Source organism: Aptenodytes patagonicus, chromosome 5 (genome assembly GCF_965638725.1).
Source record: "Aptenodytes patagonicus chromosome 5, bAptPat1.pri.cur, whole genome shotgun sequence".
In the NCBI taxonomy this organism is placed as follows: Eukaryota; Metazoa; Chordata; class Aves; order Sphenisciformes; family Spheniscidae; genus Aptenodytes; species Aptenodytes patagonicus.
The window spans coordinates 48,857,738-48,875,099 of NC_134953.1; the positions used below are offsets into that span (position 1 = coordinate 48,857,738).

The 17,362-nt window shown below is 44.3% G+C and overlaps 2 protein-coding genes across 2 annotated transcripts; one reads left to right on the top strand and one right to left on the bottom strand.

The window, feature by feature from the left end:
• The first annotated feature begins 256 nt into the window (after window positions 1-256).
• CACYBP (calcyclin binding protein) lies at window positions 257-6,199 on the top strand. Its single transcript, XM_076339633.1, has 6 exons — window positions 257-342; window positions 950-1,142; window positions 1,841-1,937; window positions 2,525-2,624; window positions 3,923-4,017; window positions 5,891-6,199. The coding sequence occupies exons 1-6, from the start codon at window positions 322-324 to the stop codon at window positions 6,048-6,050; spliced, it is 666 nt and encodes a 221-aa protein (XP_076195748.1). The 5' UTR covers window positions 257-321; the 3' UTR covers window positions 6,051-6,199.
• A 1,251-nt stretch (window positions 6,200-7,450) lies between these two features.
• Window positions 7,451-11,392, bottom strand: MRPS14 (mitochondrial ribosomal protein S14). Its single transcript, XM_076339634.1, has 3 exons — window positions 11,316-11,392; window positions 10,725-10,883; window positions 7,451-7,943 (listed from the first exon to the last, which is right to left on the bottom strand). Exons 1-3 carry the CDS (start codon window positions 11,358-11,360, stop codon window positions 7,761-7,763), a joined length of 387 nt encoding a protein of 128 aa, XP_076195749.1. The 5' UTR covers window positions 11,361-11,392; the 3' UTR covers window positions 7,451-7,760.
• Between the last annotated feature and the right edge of the window lie 5,970 nt (window positions 11,393-17,362).

Here is a 17,362-nt window from a genome sequence, read left to right on the forward strand (position 1 = left end):
GCGCAGCACCCCGCTCCCTCAGTGCGGCAGTCGCGGGCCGCTAACGGCCGCCGGGCCGCGCGCCCCGCCCCGCCCCTCAGCCTGGCAACGCGGCTGCAGGCTGCGTGTCGCCATGGCAACGCCGGCGGGTGACAGGGGGCGGGCGGAGGCGTCCCGCTCACCTAGCGGAACGGGCGAGGCTCGCGGCACGCGTCCGGTGCCGGCAGCAGTGCGTCACTTCCGCGGCGCGGGCGCTCGCGCGGTGTGTGGGCGGGGCGGGAGGCCGGAAGGTTCCAGAGGGGTCGCGGGAGCCGCTGCCGCCAGGGGGGCGCCGCACGCGACATGGCCGCAGCGCACGAGGAGGTGAGCCGCCCCCCCGCCCCGGGGGGCTCTGACTGGAAGCGGGGGCGAACGCCGCTTGGCGCCGGCGGAGGCCGTGGGCCCGGGCCGGGCGGCCGCGGCGCGGCCCGAGCTGGGCCGGGCGGTGCGGTGCGGTCCGGTCCGGTGCGGTGCGAGGGGCAGCGGTCTGGCCGCAGCTGGGAGGCGTGGGGCCGGGCAGCTTGCGTGCCCGGGGGGCGGCAGGGAGCCTTCGGCCTGAGCGTTTGCTGAGCGCCGAAGGTGTCTCTCCCTGAGATGCTGCTGTGCGCTTCTAGCGTAATCCAGAACCTATTGAGGAGCTGTTCCAACTGTCGAACTTCTGTCGGTTTCTGTTGGTTTTTTAATTGATGAAAGCTTAAACCTTGAAATACGTACTGGTCGAGAAGTGAAAACATGAGTGGCCAGGGCATGAAGAACGGATGGCTTCATGCTTAACGGGGTGTAGAGGGAAAGGAAACTACTGACGTGATAAACCTGAAACTGCTACATCTGGGAAATTTGAAAATGTCATAACTGAAAGAGCTCAGCTGTGAACCTTGAGTAAAAAGAACTGCATCTAATATATACGTGTGATCTTTTATTTTTGAACCAGCTACAGAAAGATTTGGAAGAGGTTAAAGAATTGCTTACGAAAGCCACGAGGAAGCGGCTTCGTGATGTCCTGATGACAGAGAAACACAAGCTAGAGCTAGAAATCAAGAATCAGCCTACACCGAAGCCAAAAGATGCGGCAGAGGAAGAAAAGTTGTCACTGGGAGGGTACACAGTGAAAATAAACAATTATGGTAGGATTACTTTTCTGAACGCTTACTAGAGCTCAGGCATCTCTCTGAAGAGAAGACAGGGTGGCGTTAGTGGGAGTTACGGTTGCCACTTAGCATTATAGAGAAGCCTTCTTAAGTGTTTATTTTGTACTGGAAACCCCACTTTAAAAGCTACTACATGCTTACTATGCCATCCCAACCACAGTGTGTATTAATTCTGTTTATGTGATAGTGCTGGTGGGATGCGTTAATGATCCCTGGTATATCAACTAGTATTTTTCCATTGCCTAGTGCTTAGCAGGAATGGAAGAGTGAGCTTTAGCTTCTCTGCTCACCATGTAGGTGAAAGGAGAGGGAATTGCTCAAGATACTTGTCATGCAGGGAGCAGGGGAAGAAGTGGGTCAAGGAAACTGCAGCAAAAGCAGGCAGCTACCTCTGACTCCCCCTGCTCAGACAGAGTTGCTCTCCTTTTACCTGAGCTGATACATGGCTTTTCTCAGAATTTGCAGGAATTAGGGAACAGGGCTACGTGTGAGGACCTCATTTTGCTCTCAAAGTATTCTTGAATAATTCATGTCTTTCCCTTATCCCTCTGAAGATTGTTTCAATAAGGCAGAGGTCTTAGTCATTGCTAGGGGACTTTGCGGGAGGAGTTGGAATGGGATGCATGAAGTTTATGGAGGAAAGCTAGAACTGAATCTCTTTTTTTTACTTGCAGGCTGGGATCAGTCAGATAAGTTTATTAAGATTTACATCTCTTTAAATGGAGTCCAGAAGCTTCCAGCTGAGAACGTGCAGGTGAATTTCACAGAGAGGTGAGTTCATCTTGTTGCACCACACCACAGGGGAGAGCATGGATGAAGAACACTATTTGAAATGCAAGAGTGTGTTGTGTTGAGTTCTGTTCTGGATCCGCATTTACCACCCCCCCCCCCTTTTTTTTTCTAAAAAACTTGAGCAATATTAGCTTTTAGTAGCACTTAGCACATACCCCTAAGTATAGTTCTGCTTAGAGGGTATCAGGGTATTTTCATTTTACAAATGCTTCTTGCACCTCGTCATGCTTGACAGGATACGTAGTGTTAGCCCTGTTTTTTGATGGTGATAGATCTGAAGTGTACATTAAGTAAATCTGCCTTTCCAAGGTTGTAGGAGATCAGTGAGGTAGAAAGAGCCCTAGAGGTCTTGATTTGTTGTGAAGTCTGGACAGGTCCTTTTAAGTCCTCAGTATTAAATACAACTGAAAATTTGAAAGTCCTAGGAAGAAAGTAATTCAAGCCTGTTGACATGCTTTCCAAAGGTCTGCTAAAGGGCTTTTGGACATCACTTTTGGTGGCAAGGCACAATAGTCTTACAATGATTGGAATATTTGTGCCCTTCTTCCCCCGCTTTCTGGTTCCAGGTCATTCGATCTGCTAGTGAAGAATCTGAATGGGAAGAACTACACCATGACCTTCAACAACCTCCTGAAACCCATCTCTGTGGAAGGAAGCTCTAGAAAGGTCAGTGCACCTCAGCTGTTAGAGATATTTAGGTCCCTCACGAAGTACCATGTTTATTGCCTGACTCTAGTTCAAGAGACTCAGCGCTAACCTTCAGTCCCTCCCTTCTGTCTGTAAAGTCTCTTCACTGTGAACATGATTCTTATTAATCTGTAATTGTCATAACTGTGGAATTACTCTCTGGAATCTGTGGGCTCTTATTTCAAAAGATCATGTCTGGATATTGTATGGTTTTTTTTTTAATAGCTGTCCAACAGGATTTCAGAAATAATTAAGCAGAAAATTCCACTAAGCATCCATTTGCATCCTTGTGCTTTTAAATACCTCTGAGAAATTCTTTGCAATTTTAAGGTCTAAGACTTGTCAGCAGACCGAAATCTTGGGAAGCTTAAATAGGCTTAATGCCCAAAGCAAAGTCTGAAACCTGCTCTGCCTTTTAAGGGTGTGTTGCTCCAGAATTGAACACTAGTAACATTTTACTGCTGATGACTGCAACTGGTGATAGTGTCCTTACTGTGCTACTTGTAGCACCTTTCTGGGCTTAGGGATGTGTCAGATACCTTGTGTGCATTCTGTGCAGTTGTGCGCTGCACTTAGTGACATCAAATGTGAAGAAATGGTTCAATTTGATACTGCCCTAAAACTAGGACAGTGTAAAATTAAAACAACTGAAATAAATGAGGGTGACGCTCTGGTGATTTTTAACATGGTATAAAAGCAAGCAGTGGTCACGTACTTGCTAAGCTAAAGCTCCAGCAGACTCCTGTCTGCTGTGGCACGCAGGAGGTCTTTGCGAAATTTAGGTCAGGGTTGCAATTAAATATACTTTGCTTGTAACTTGCAAGCATATTGCAAGATTAAGCAATGCCTTAAAACTAGTTTCTTATCCTTGGAGAAATAAATTGGGAGAGCCTCTACCTGAACTTGGTATTCTTGGAGAAGTCTAGTAAATATAGCCACCCTTTACCAGACAGTCCTGGATACTTTTAGCATCCTGAGAATCACTGAATGGTGTTTCTGCAGCACTGTATCTTCTGTATTGGTACTATAGTACTGTACTAGAAGTATATTAATCACGCCATTTAAATTGTCCACAACGAGGTTAATACTTTGTACCCCAAAGCTGAGTACATACTGTCATTTCTATATGCTACATAATAATCAATAGCTGAGATAAATGTTTCAGGAATTTGCGAGTATAGAAAGAGGTTTATGTTATAAGCTAACATTCATTGTGGTTGTGACTAGCGTCCCTTTATGAAGCATTCTAAATTCATGCGTTGCTGTTCACCGTACAGATAAAGACAGACATGGTCCTTGTGATGTGTAGGAAGAAGCGGGAGGAAAAATGGGAATGTCTCACTCAAGTGGAAAAAGAAAGCAAAGAAAAAGAGTAAGTGTCTCTTCAACCCTCCATCTCGTTTTCCATTTCTTGTTCTTCAGATTGCTTTAGGACTGCCAGGAGAGCAGATCTGTGCTGTACTGACTGTGCAGTCAGACTGTGAGAATCGCTCTTCTGGGGGACAAGCCCCTAAGATGTTTGAGAATCATTAGGTTGGGATTTTTTTGGTACTAGTAGGACTGGCAGTGGAGGAGATACACTTTGAGTAGTTGTTTGCCACTCTTCTACTCTTTCAATGCTAATGATGAAGGCTGCATCATAGGAAATACGATAGATAAGACCTGCAGTGAGAGTACTAAAGATCATCAACCAATTAAAGATTCATTTATACTTTGATGGCTGTATTCATTGCAAAAACTGCTCTAGTGAGGGTGACTTTTCTGGTTAAGTGTATGTTATATAGAAATACATATATATTCCCTGCAGCTATGCTGGTCAAAATAATTATTATTTTGTCAGCTGTGTGTGAAGTGCCTGCATAAAAATCCCAGCATCCTTTTGGCAAAACAGATCTTTGTTTACTTAGATCATTACACAAAGTCTCAAGCTAATTTATATCACTTCAAGTGCTTGGGAGCAATCCTACAAGCAGCTTAGGCACTGGATATATAAGGGTGGTAAATTACAGCAGGAAACACCTGGGGACGAGACATTTTATATATATATATAAAAAATATATAAAAAAGTAGTATATAATATAATAATTTTATATTATTTTACAATACACACACATGTTCTTCTCCAGAAGAGAATGTATATACCCACCTTGAAGTATGGAAACACTCAGTTTTGAGAAGGTTATGCCTGCCAACAGGTATTCATTTTGCGTATGTTGATAGGATGATTTGCTAAAACTGATTAATCCTCACTAACCATACCTAAATTTAGAGCAAAAGTACCTTCCCCTCTCAAACGGCATCACTGGAGATTAAGAGAAGGCGACTTGACTGCCGATGTGCATTGCTGGAGGGACAGCGTCATTTTGTTAAACCTGTATCTTGTGCAGGGAAGTCCTGCACGCTGCCCAGCTTGTCACGATTAGTATTGCTGCCCTATTCCAAGTGTTGAGGGTTTACAGTATGACAAATGTGTTGCTTCAGAAATACACCTCGTGCTCAGGTCCATGAGACTGGTGATTAGCCCCGTGCTTGGGGAACTTGCTCCCTCTGCTCATCTATTTTGATCTGCATGTTTTTCAGGTAGCCTGCAGAAACCAGTACCTACCTAAGGGATTTTAGAAAACAGGATAGAGAGGCAGTTTTGCCAGAGAGGGCATTATGTATAGTCTGGTAATGTGGGGCGTGTCATACCCAGGTGCTTACCATGTGGGTGGCACTGGTTGTCAGCTGGCTTCTTAAGTTGAGAAAATTGCTTTGAAATGCAAGGTGTTAAAAAAATGAGTCAATTAACCTTTGGAGATAATCTCAAAAAATGGGAAGCAGAAAATGCCTTTTGGGTTGTGAATGTGGTCACTTCAGAGAGGTCAGTGGGGTCATTTTTCTGTTTTTATTCGCTTCTCACGTAACGGTAGACAGATGTTGGCACTTTCTGGGTCTGTCACATTCCACTCCTGCTTCCTGAAATTAATTTTGGGTGGTGCTTCCAGGGTTATGTTTACTGCAGAATGCTTCCCATCATCCTTAGTGGGACAGCTCTAGGTATATTACTCAACTTGCACTTACTCTTTAGGATTCTCCCTACTTGGAAGCTGACTGAGGCGTGACGGAAGACTGCCAGGGTCTATAGACTTTGCCAAAGCAAAATCCTCACTGTTACCAGGATGTTTCAAACAAGTATTAGCATTTATTTTTTTGCACAGAATTGTTGGAAATACCTGATCTTCTCATATGTATCCATCTTGCAGGAAGGCTGCCTACGACACCTCAGATCCTAGTGAAGGGCTTATGAACCTTTTAAAAAAGATGTATGCAGAAGGGGATGACGAAATGAAGCGCACCATCAACAAGGCCTGGGTTGAAAGCAGAGAAAAGCAATCCAAAGGGGACATACCGATGGATATTTGAAAGTACTCTAAGGGCCGCCTTAATACTGATCTTCCATGTGAGACGCTGTGCTGCAAAGATCATTGTTTACACAACCTTCTTCCAAGCAAAGACAGTCATTTTCCATTTCAGGTTGGAGAAAATATTTAAATAAAATAGCTTATAAAGCATTTCTTTCAGTCAAGTGGTTCACCATTTCCTGAAGAGTGGAGCATAGGTATATCCTTACCCCTCCTTGAAAAAGCATCTCAGATGAGTGGAGTGTGTTGTGAAACTGAGAAGAGAATGTTAAAGAAAAGGAATCCTAAACTAGGATGGGTCAGGGCCTCTCTGTTGCAAGTGACAGCTGTACCCATCTGGTCGCTGGGGCTAATGTCATGCTCACTACATGGGGTGTGGTTTTTTGATTAGAAGTGGGAAAGTATGTTGAACTGTAAAGCATGTCACAAAGGGAGAAATGTTGAAGAGAGTAGAACTACTATCTCAAGCACTTGCTAGTTGAGCAGAAACAATATGGCGTTAATCCTGTGATATTGAAATCTAATGATTACTCTCAGAAATGAATTACTGGCTAACCAGTTTAATTTTGAAAATGAAAGCAGCTCTTTAGCGCCTATGCTGTAACCTCCTTGGGGTGTCTTTGAGGTGGCATCAGTTGCAGGAGAGCAGTGAGCTGCTGATGCTGGGACAGCGAGTTCGCCCTGGCTCTAGCAGTATTTGAGGAAAAGAGAGACAAGCTCCACTTTCTCCTATCAACTTTCAAGGGTTTTAACGTAGCAGCAAGCTATTGAGAGAGCTTATACTCCAAACTTTGACTCAACTGGGGGTGATGGGTTGCTGTCAGTTTGCTGCCTGTGTGCCTTCCATCTGGTAGTAGTGCCATTTTACTTGGCCTGTTTGTTGCAGCCTCTCAGCCCTACTGCTAGGGAGGGGGACAGAGTAGCCATTTCCCCTTTATTGCCCTGCTTTGAAGAAGAGTCCAGGGCAAACATGAGCTTAGTAGCAGGCTTGTTGCTATTGTTTCCTTCTTGCTTCCTCCTGTGACTCTCCCAAGGATGGATTTGTTTGTTACCTGATGAATTAAGGAAGCCATTACTCCCCTATTATGGTCTGGACTAGGACTTACTTGCTACCTTGTTCTTAAAGCATTGGACCAAGCGCTGCACTACAAGCAGGAGATAAATACTAGCACGTTGTACTTTCTAACAGGTCCTTTATCCCCTTTGCTTGTTAATATACATATATTAAGTTTGCATAGCAAGAGTATCTAAACTTGAGGCTATGTTTTATTTTCAGTTTGTGCTCATCCTTGTTCATGGCAGAATACTACTTTGCCCTGTTGTACAATTTCATTTATGCTTTTACCCAAATTACCATGGTGAATTTACCGTATGGTGGCAAAAAAACTGCTTAAACGAGCCTTGTGCTGTATGTCTTTATTTCTGACAAACTTCAGCTTAGTTCTGCAACAATTGGTGACTTCCCCCCACCCCCAAAATAAAACTGCCTCTCATACAGACCAGCTTAGTGCAGTTATGCTGCTTCTTGTCAGTTAGCCGATACCAATTGCAATCCAGTAAGAGAGTTTAATGAATCAGCATGGCTTCTCATCCCTCCCTTATTAGTTTGATGTTGATGCTGGACTTCTAGGACAGTCTTGTTTCAATTACTCGAACACACAAACTGAGCCTGTTTTGTGTTTTCTGCCTGAATGTATATCCATGCAGTGATCTACCACATAGCCCTCTGTATCCCAGACATCTGAGCATGGTCAGCAAAATGGCGGAAAACAATTCTGCTGAGCCTCCAACGCCGCTTCACCCCCCGAGGGCGGGATGTCAGGACACACCTATTTCGGATCCTCACAGGGCAGCTGTCCCGGGGCAAGTCAGCAATCTCTTTATCAGCCACTTCCTAAAACAGAAGACCACAGCATAGAGTTTATCTGTGTTCCCCAGGATTTAGAGAGGGCTTATTGCCAGACCTAAAAATCTAGGTGTAGAGTAGGTACCACCACAAGCTTCTCTACCACCTCATGAGCGTGCTTTGCTATTTGACAGGGAACTTGCACCTGTCTTCCTCACTTGACCCTTTCTGGCCATCCTAACAGTGAACATAAGTGATCCACATGGAGACCCCAAGGTTAACCTTATTACACAGAATGAACAACCTCATGCCAGTAATTATCATTAGTCAAAATCTGCTTGGCTTTGTCCATGTTGCAGGGTGGGTTAGTCCTTTAAGATGAGCTGAACTTAAATGTATGTTCCTTATTAACTGCCTTCCCAGGTAATATGCTTTGATGTCAGTAAAAGGAATCTCATACAGTATACTTCAGAAGGAGCTACAGGCAGAGGAGGACAAGTCAAAGTGTCTCTGTTCTAATGAGAAGGCTTAAGAAAGGTCTTTCCATGTACAACAAGAGAGCTCAACAGTTTTCAGGAAGCACCAGGTAGCAGCAGATGGAATTTCAGAAGAACAAGTGAGCTCAGCAGGGAAATGCAGCCTAAAGCTAGGTAAGCGTCCCTAACCGCGGCATTCTTAATATATTATTTTCTAAAGGACAGAAGGGCTCAAAAGAATCCTGTGTTCAGTCATGGTAGAAGTCACAGGTGGAGGTAAAAGGAAGGTCTGAGGCTGGACTGCAAAAACTCCCATTATGTTGCAGGAGTGCTGAAAAGCAATAGTTGTAAGGCTATCTTCTAAAAGGATGTTCACCTTCAAAGGAAGATGGCATCAAGACAGCAGCAATGTGACTTTGAACTTCAATAACAGCAAGGTCAGTAGGACTTCTTGTCTTCAGAACGTATTTCAGTTACTGCTTTTGTCCAGTTGTGCATCTTGTCCATCCAGTGCATACACCCGGACCAAGTGCCGGGTCCTGCACTTCGGCCACAACAACCCCATGCAGCGCTACAGGCTTGGGGAAGAGTGGCTGGAAAGCTGCCTGGCGGAAAGGATCTGGGGGTGCTGGTCGACAACCGGCTGAACGTGAGCCAGCAGTGTGCCCAGGCGGCCAAGAAGGCCAATGGCATCCTGGCCTGTATCAGAAATAGTGTGGCCAGCAGGAGTAGGGAAGTGATCGTGCCCCTGTACTTGGCACTGGTGAGGCCGCACCTCGAATACTGTGTTCAGTTTTGGGCCCCTCACTACAAGAAGGACGTTGAGGTGCTGGAGCGTGTCCAGAGAAGGGCAACGAGGCTGGTGGGGGGTCTGGAGAACAAGTCTTATGAGGAGCGGCTGAGGGAACTGGGGTTGTTTAGCCTGCAGAAAAGGAGGCTGAGGGGAGACCTCATCGCTCTCTACAACTACCTGAAAGGAGGTTGTAGTGAGGTGGGTGTCAGTCTCTTCTCCCAAGTAACAAGCGATAGGACGAGAGGAAATGGCCTCAAGTTGCACCAGGGGAGGTTTAGATTGGATGTAAGGAAAAATTTCTTTACTGAAAGAGTGGTGAAACATTGGTACAGGCTGCCCAGGGAAGTGGTGGAGTCCCCATCCCTAGAGGTATTTAAAAGACGAGTAGATGAGGCCCTTAGGGACATGGTTTAGTGGACATGGTGGTGTTGGGTCGACGGTTGGACTCGATGATCTTAGAGGTCTTTTCCAACCTCAATGATTCTATGATTCTATGATCTTATTTGCATACATGGCTGTATATACACACTCTATCTAGTACAGCTAAACACTTGCAGTATTTTTTTGGCCTATTTAATTCCTATGATTTTATTCAGAAAGTAGCCTATACTTTCAGGGAAGACCTGTAGCTTCATTTTAAAGACTTTAATTTTGGGGCCCAAATAATGTTTTGTTGGGGAGGAAAAAGTTACTTTCCTGGAGTAGCTGTCTTCAATCTAACTGCTGCTTTGACTTTGTGACTTCAAAAGGTGACAAAAGCAGCTGAGGAATACCAAAAGCAAAGCCAGTTGCAATTCACTTATTCTTCCCCTGTAAGGACATCCAACGCAGACTAGACTTGCCAAGAGAATGGTAAAGTCAATACATAAAACCAGATTCATACCCTTTCTCTCCCAGAATGTAAGAATATTTCTGATACTTGCAAATGTTTTTAATGCTTAGTAAGGAAGGCTGAGAGAAGGCAGTGAATATGTGCATTTTTAAGAACAGATCTAACACCCAAATCTGATGCAGCTTTTACATGCTTGTAGCTCAGGCAAGGAGTAAAATTAAGTATTTCTAATTGAACAAATCAGTGGTTTTGGCTAGATCAGGCTTCCAGGTTTTTAACTTTAGATTTTTTTTTTGCTTATTTATTTAGAAAACTATAAAAGTAACCATACAATATCCCATACTATTGGAAATAAGGAAAATAGCTTTCTGAATGTATGTTAGTGACAGCTGTGAGGGGAAAAAAATGAGACTTCGTCGTATGTAGTGTTATATATACTGCTTACATGAGAAGCACTGGTTTAAAAAACAAACCACAACCCAACACAGAGAGCCTCTAGTCAGGAGAATACACTATGGTTGTAAACACCCCCAAAAAGCAGACACTCTGAAGACGCCTGGGCGCTAGCAGTAACTATGCAATGTGACATGATTCTGTGCATGTGAGCTAGGGAAATGCAAGCGTTCGGGACCTGGTGCAGCCGCTGGGCACGTCACAGCAGTACAAGCCACGCACGGGCTCGTACCCTGCCCTGGCTGGGGTGCAGCTGCGGGGCGGCTGCCCAGTACCTGCAGCTCCTTGGGAAGGATGGTGTTCTTCCGGATGGCGTTGATCCGCAGCCTCTCATCTGCGTACTCATACGCCAGTTTCCTTCTCTTGACGTCCCGCAGCATCCTCCAGTCCACGTAGTAGCTCCGCGCTTGCCTTGTGCATGGTGAGGAGACAACCTAATTAAAAAAAGTTAAGTTTATAATACTTACCTGTTGCACGTACAGTTTGCCCAATTCAAGTATGAATTATTCCCATAAACGTCTCTTTATCAGACGTTTTCAAATTACTTTCTTGCAGCGCAGCTCCTGCCCAAGAAATGTAGGGTGTGATTCAGTTTAGTTCACAAAAGCCAGCAAGGAATTTACGGTATCGGAGACACAAATAACCCCGAAGTTACATCTATCCCCCCCCCCGCTGTTCCCGCCGCCGGGTAACCCCGGGGCTCAAGCGAGGTTTGGGCTGACACGGGGCTGAGCCGGCCGCCGCCTTCCCCCAGCGGTCTAATAAGCCCCGCGGCCCCCTCGACGGGCCCTGCCCGCTCCCCGCTGCCTCGGCCGGGCGGGACGTGGCCCCGAAGGGGAACAGGGGAGGGAGGGAGCCGGGCTGACCTGCCGAGCGGCCCGCAGCGCCCAGCCCAGCACAGAGACCGCCATCTTCTCGGTGCGCTGCAGCGGGTCCGCGCATGCGCCTCGGTCGGGTGGGGGTGGGGCTGCCGCCAGTGCGGGGTCCCGGGATCTGAGAGCATCCCCTGCGTGCCGCCGTGGGGTCCCGTCCCGACGGGCAGGTCTTCGCTCTCCGCGTCCATCCTTTCACGGTGAAACTGTATTTCCAGTGCCTTTGCGGGTGGAAGAAAAAAAGGAGAACTCAAACCGCTTTAGGGGGTTGTGCTGTACATCCCGGTGCTGATGTCAGCCTCGCTGACACCTCTGTCATTAGAGGGAGCTGGCATCTTCCACAGAAACCTCAGGATCCGACTCTGGGTGGACCAAAAGGATCCCAGGTTGGAGAGGAAAGTCTGTAAAAATGACAGGGGAAAGAGTCCCACCAGGAAAATGTGATGCAGAGACATCACACCGTGTTGTGGGGTCCCTGTTCAGAAAAGCACATTTGTTCTGTACACCTGTCATTGCTGTGTATTAAGTTATCTGTCAGCTGCTTTCCTAAATGTGGTTTTAGTTTTGTTTCTTAAGAGTTTCTTTGTCTGCTTGCTTATCACCTAGGACTATTGCTAAATTTGTATCAGCGTTTTGCATTTTTTTCAACTCATGAATTTTGGGTAAGTTACAGCATTTTACAGACCAAATTGAATAATCATAACCCTGAACAATGAAAAATATATGGGAAATTCTGCTTCTGTTGTTCTTAACTGCCCTATTATTTTGTGAGAAGAAATGTCCTGTTCTACTGACTGAGACTTCACTTAGGCAGTGTTTAAAATAAGTCTCCTGATTTTAGGGAGAACAGCAATTAAGTTTTTGATGTTGAATTAATCATTTTGATTAATTTTTCCATTCATAACAGCTTGTTAGCTACAACTGATTCTCTCTCAGTTTGTCATGCTGCTTGTTGTCTGTGTGCCAGGCATTTTACTTAGATGCCTGGTGCATTCCACCAGTCCTGAAGTACCTAGGTATAATCTGGAACTAGTGGCCAGATTGGCAGGCTAATGCAGTCAAATTTTATTATCCATGCTGCACTCAGCAGCAACAGCTTCCACAATAACTTACCCACCTAGGCTAACCGTGCAGATGATGGTGATCAGTGGAAAGAGGCCATTTTTGGTGCTGATGAAGTGGTTAATTCTCCACAGCCTGGTCAGTTTCTGACTGCCTTGCCAACCCTTGGTTGTTGTAACACCTGTAACCCAGGTGTTAACTACCCTGAAGGTTTTTCTCCTGTGGATGTGCCAAGCTGAAACCACTAATACCTGTTACACAGAACATTAAACTGGCATAGAGGGATAGCTATTTTCACTTCTCCTTGCTTTACGTGGGTCTTGTGAGCCACAGAGAGGTGAGATGCTTGTCACTGGCCTCATTTCCCATCTCTCTGTGCTCCCTCCATACTTGGAGAAGCCAGAAGGCTGCTCTTAAACTTGTGTGAGGGTCTGTCTACAGAGGGAAACTTCAGCAGCAGAAAGGGCTCAGCCTGCAAAGCCTGTGGGCTGCAACCCTTCTGTGAGCTGATGTCTTCAAAACTCAGGCTGTTTGCCACTGTGCTTCCCAGTGATGTGGTGTGTTGGTGCATGACTGGCTTGGAAGTAGGTTTCAGGTGTTTGCAGGAAGAGAATTTCAAGCTTTGTTCCCTGATGTTATTGTCTATAACTTCCTATTTTTGCAGCTTCCAGCTGGTAAAAGCAATCTGTAGAATATCAGCAGAGCAAATAGAGTAGGGAGCTGGATGTGATTAAAGAGGATTAGGATGTTCGGATGTTAGGATTAGGATGCATTCGTTTCTTCAATATTTTGTTCCACTTCCCCTTGGTCAATCTGTGTTTGTTAAATGGTCCAGATGAGTGAGGAACCAGCGAGTGTGGGAAGGAGAACCATTTCTTCAGCCAGGACTGAATCCCTCCCTTGCTCAATAGCATCACCTGTGTAATCATCACTTTCCCAGCTGTGGAGGTGGGACCATGCATGTTGCCTTGCAGTACTATCTTTCCCTTTCTGTAACAGGGTTGCCCAGGACAGAATGTTTGGTTCTTACAGTTTTAAAAAATACAAACTAAGTGAGAAAGCACAGAGCCCCAGTGCGAGTTACTGGTGTTTGCAGTGTTCAGTGCAGTAAGCATGCTGTATTTGACTTCACCATCCTGCTGCAGCGACTGAGATTAGCAAGTGCTAATGATGCATGTTGAAAGCCCTTAGGCTGCTATCGTCTTCAGCTCCCTCAGTGCAGCTTCTGGTTGCAGTAAAGCAAAGCAACTGGTCAGAATCTGAGACTGTTAGCTAAAAACTGAGCTCAGTAATGCACGTGGTTAAAATAATCTTGTTGGGTACCTTAACAATGCCTACAACACGTAATTTGCTTTCTTTTAAGTTCTTGAGGGTTTTTTTTAAGTATTGTCCTGGATAAGTGCGGTGTTGTGTTTAACTACTGCTGGTTTTAAAAGGTGTTTTATTTTTACTTTCTGTGTTACTCCACCTGACTTTCACATCATTAATACTTCACATGTGCTTGTTAGTATGTGGGTCTTGGTGATAATTCTGAGATGCTTACTGCCAGATTTACGGGGCTGGAAAGGCTTTCTGGCTTTTGACTAGAAGTGGAGCATAAAACGAATAGGAAATGGTTCTTTCTGCTGGTGTGCAAGGCTGATACTGAGTGTGGGAATTGCTCCCGAACCCAGTGTGCTCCTTAGGTGGTTTGTGGGAGGGAAACACCCCGAGGCCTCTATTGGTTCCTTTCATCTGTTCCATGGAGACTCAACCAGCACCAGCCCCTGAAGTAAATTTTGCAGCTGGACTGGGAAAAGGAGAGGATTTGGTGACCTTTCAGCTTGCTCAAATTACCTTTGCAAATGGTGGCCGTATCAGAACGGCTCTGAACCAGACAGCTGAAAGTACTTGAAAGGTAAGAGAAAAGGATTTTTATTTCCTTTGAGATTCCTGTTGTTTGTTCTGAATGAAAAACCCAGACAATTTTTCTCTGACTTCCTATAGCAGATGCCCTCCAAGGCTTTGAAAGCCTTACACAAACATCAATAATTCTGTATTATAGGCATGTATTATTATTGCAAAATGTATAGTAGTATTTAATGTCACTCCATTTTGAAGGGCTTAAGCTTTCCCAGGTTGTCTCCTCCAGCCATATGAAACCACATATCTGCAAAAAAAAATGGGAGTTTTGCCTTTGGCTTTAATGGAGCTAGGGTTTAACCTAGAAGTTAATTATTTTAGAATGCTTGTTCCTAGTAATTTCCATTTTAGGCTCTGATTTCTGTGTGACAGTAGTTGTTTTAAAAGCCCTTCCTTTTGTCGTGAGGTCATGCTGGAATTTGATCACACATCTTATAATTGCAACGAACACTCTTAGTAATTTTTCAATATTTTCTCATGCAAAATCTCTTTCTATGCCTTCTACTGCACCTTTTCACAGACTCAGTGGTGGAAGCCAGTAGAAGTTCTTTACTGCGTAAAGTGAAATATATCACTAATTCCACAATAAAAGTACTTTATCGATTATACTATTTATAATAAAAATGTCATTCATTGGATAAGTAAAATTGATCAAATACAGGAGTAACAAAATTTTTGAGCTGTGCAGGCAACAGGACAAAGATTTGCTTCAGGAAAGACTGACTGACTTAAACTGGCAGCTAATGAATTAACAGAAGGGAGCTAGGTCATTTGTTACAAAATGTGTATTTATACTAACTGGCAAATGTGCAAATACTATTAAGCCTCTGCACTATCTAATGAGTATGTGGGATTTCGGAAGCAATCTCTCATTCATGTATGAACAGTTAATATACCTTGCTTCTCAGACATTGCAGAAGAATTAGCATGAAAGAAAAGGTAAATATAAGGATGAATCTAGAAGTACAGTATCTACCTGGCTGATTATAATTCTGTTTTTCTATTCATTATTTCAAATCATCCCAGACTTCTGTAGTGTTAGGTAAGGTTCATTCAGTCTGGAAGTAAAAAAAGGTAGATACTTGCAAAAGAAACAATCTTGCTAAAGTAATGGTTACATTTTTTTGTTGGCAGTCATTGGTTGCATTAATTGCAACCATTGATTGTGTAAAGATTGCATAATACTGAAAACAGAATGCTGGCTAGCTTATACAGCAGTTGCATCGAATGACTTCTGTGACCAATACCAGAGAAAAGGAAGTCTGATGCAGAGCTTTCTAAAGCAGATGAGGTCTGGAACAGTAGAATAGTTTCACCACAGAAAATAAAGACAAATAATCCAATTGGTTAAACTATATTATACTTATGGAAAGTCTGTAAAATTAGTAGCTTGTCTCAACCAAATGCTTCACCGAGAAAAATATGTAAAGCAGAAGGAAAATGGGCTAGACTTCTTAGCAAATGAGTAGTAGTATTATGATTTTGTGCATGTTTTGAACCCCCCTTCATTTTTGTCAGACTGCTAACGAAAAATAGTAGCCTCTATGACTGAGTTCTGCTCTTTGGTGTTACTGACTTGTGTCATTCTTTATTGCTAAAAGGGTTGTAAGATGTAAGGAGCGCGACTGTATTCCAACTTACTCAGAGATGAGCTGGTTTATCAACTTCTGTGCTGCTACATCTTCTGCATCTAAGAACACGGCTTTGCCATGTGCTTCTGCAGATGAATTTGCTTCTCTCCGCAGGCTGCTGCCATGCACTCCCCTGCTCCCACATTGTCACCTCCATGCTTTAAACAGTATGGCATTCTACAGTCAACATCCATTTGAGGGCAGAGCACATGATAAATATCCATCACTGGTAATGCTTGTGTCTCCTGAGCCTAAAAGCTACCTTCCTGGTGTTGTTCAGACAGGTCTGTTGCTGCTTTTCTCGAGAGTTATTCAAGTAAGTGATGGCTGTTTGGATATCGGCAGCACTTCTGTGAACTTGCTAAGGACTTTCTGACATGTCTTCTAATATTTGTTATTCCCCTTGTGTTCCTCAAGAAAGCCCCTGGCTTTAGGATGGTTAAACATGCCAATTTTCTAACTTGGCAGTTAGGAAACTGACAGCTCTCATGTCTCTAGTACTGTGGTACAACTTGGCGGCTTCTGTTCTAGCCCTAGCATGCAAAATGCTGTGCTCAAAAAATTGCACAATGTACTGTCCCTTGGTACTTAGAAAGCTCAGGTCTCAGCCCATGGCTCCTTTCACTGCATCTCCTTTTTTTCTGGCTATTTTCCTTCAACTTTAATGTGTGTTGCTTCTAGTGTTGCATTGTGTAACTCTTTCTGCTTGGATATGTACGTACTCTACTCTGCCCCATTTCTCAATCTTTGATCTTACAACTTTCTCTCTCCCTCTTCTGCAACCCTGAAGCTGTCCTAGACCTGCATTTCCTTTTTCCTGTGACTACAAGTCCTCCTTTCTCTCCTCAATCCCATCTCCACATAGCCTGGGTGGCACACTGCTAAGTATCTACATCTGTGCCTTTATCAGCTCTTGCCTTGATAGAAGCAGCTTCCAGTCATGCATCTCCTATGGCTGACTGGGTGCTAGCAGAAGATAATACTGTGAAGGCCTATACCTCAAATCTTCAAGCACTGACCTGTAGGATGGAAAAAGACTTACAGAGTTAGATCATTGGAGTCTTTCATATAAATACTGTAGCTTTTCTCCAGCTTTGATCATCCCATGCTTCCCTCTGCAAAGGTTGAAAAGATGTGAGCAGGGCTTCTTTCATCCCTTTCCTTAGGAGAATATTTTGTGCCTAGTAGATCTGACTGTTAGGCATTCTTTCCTAAATTAGTCATTTCCTTAATCTACTATTATTGCCAGCTATGTGTTATGATGTGATACTCTCCATGAAGAATCAGTTAAACCCACTCTTTTTAACAGCAGCGGAAAATTTCTTTATTACATTACGAGGAAGCCAAAAAAGCTGTCCTCCTCTTTCATTATGCTTGACAGAAATGCTTATGTTCAGGGTTTTTTCCTCCTGAATGATCTCCAGGCCCAGGAAAATCTGAGATCAA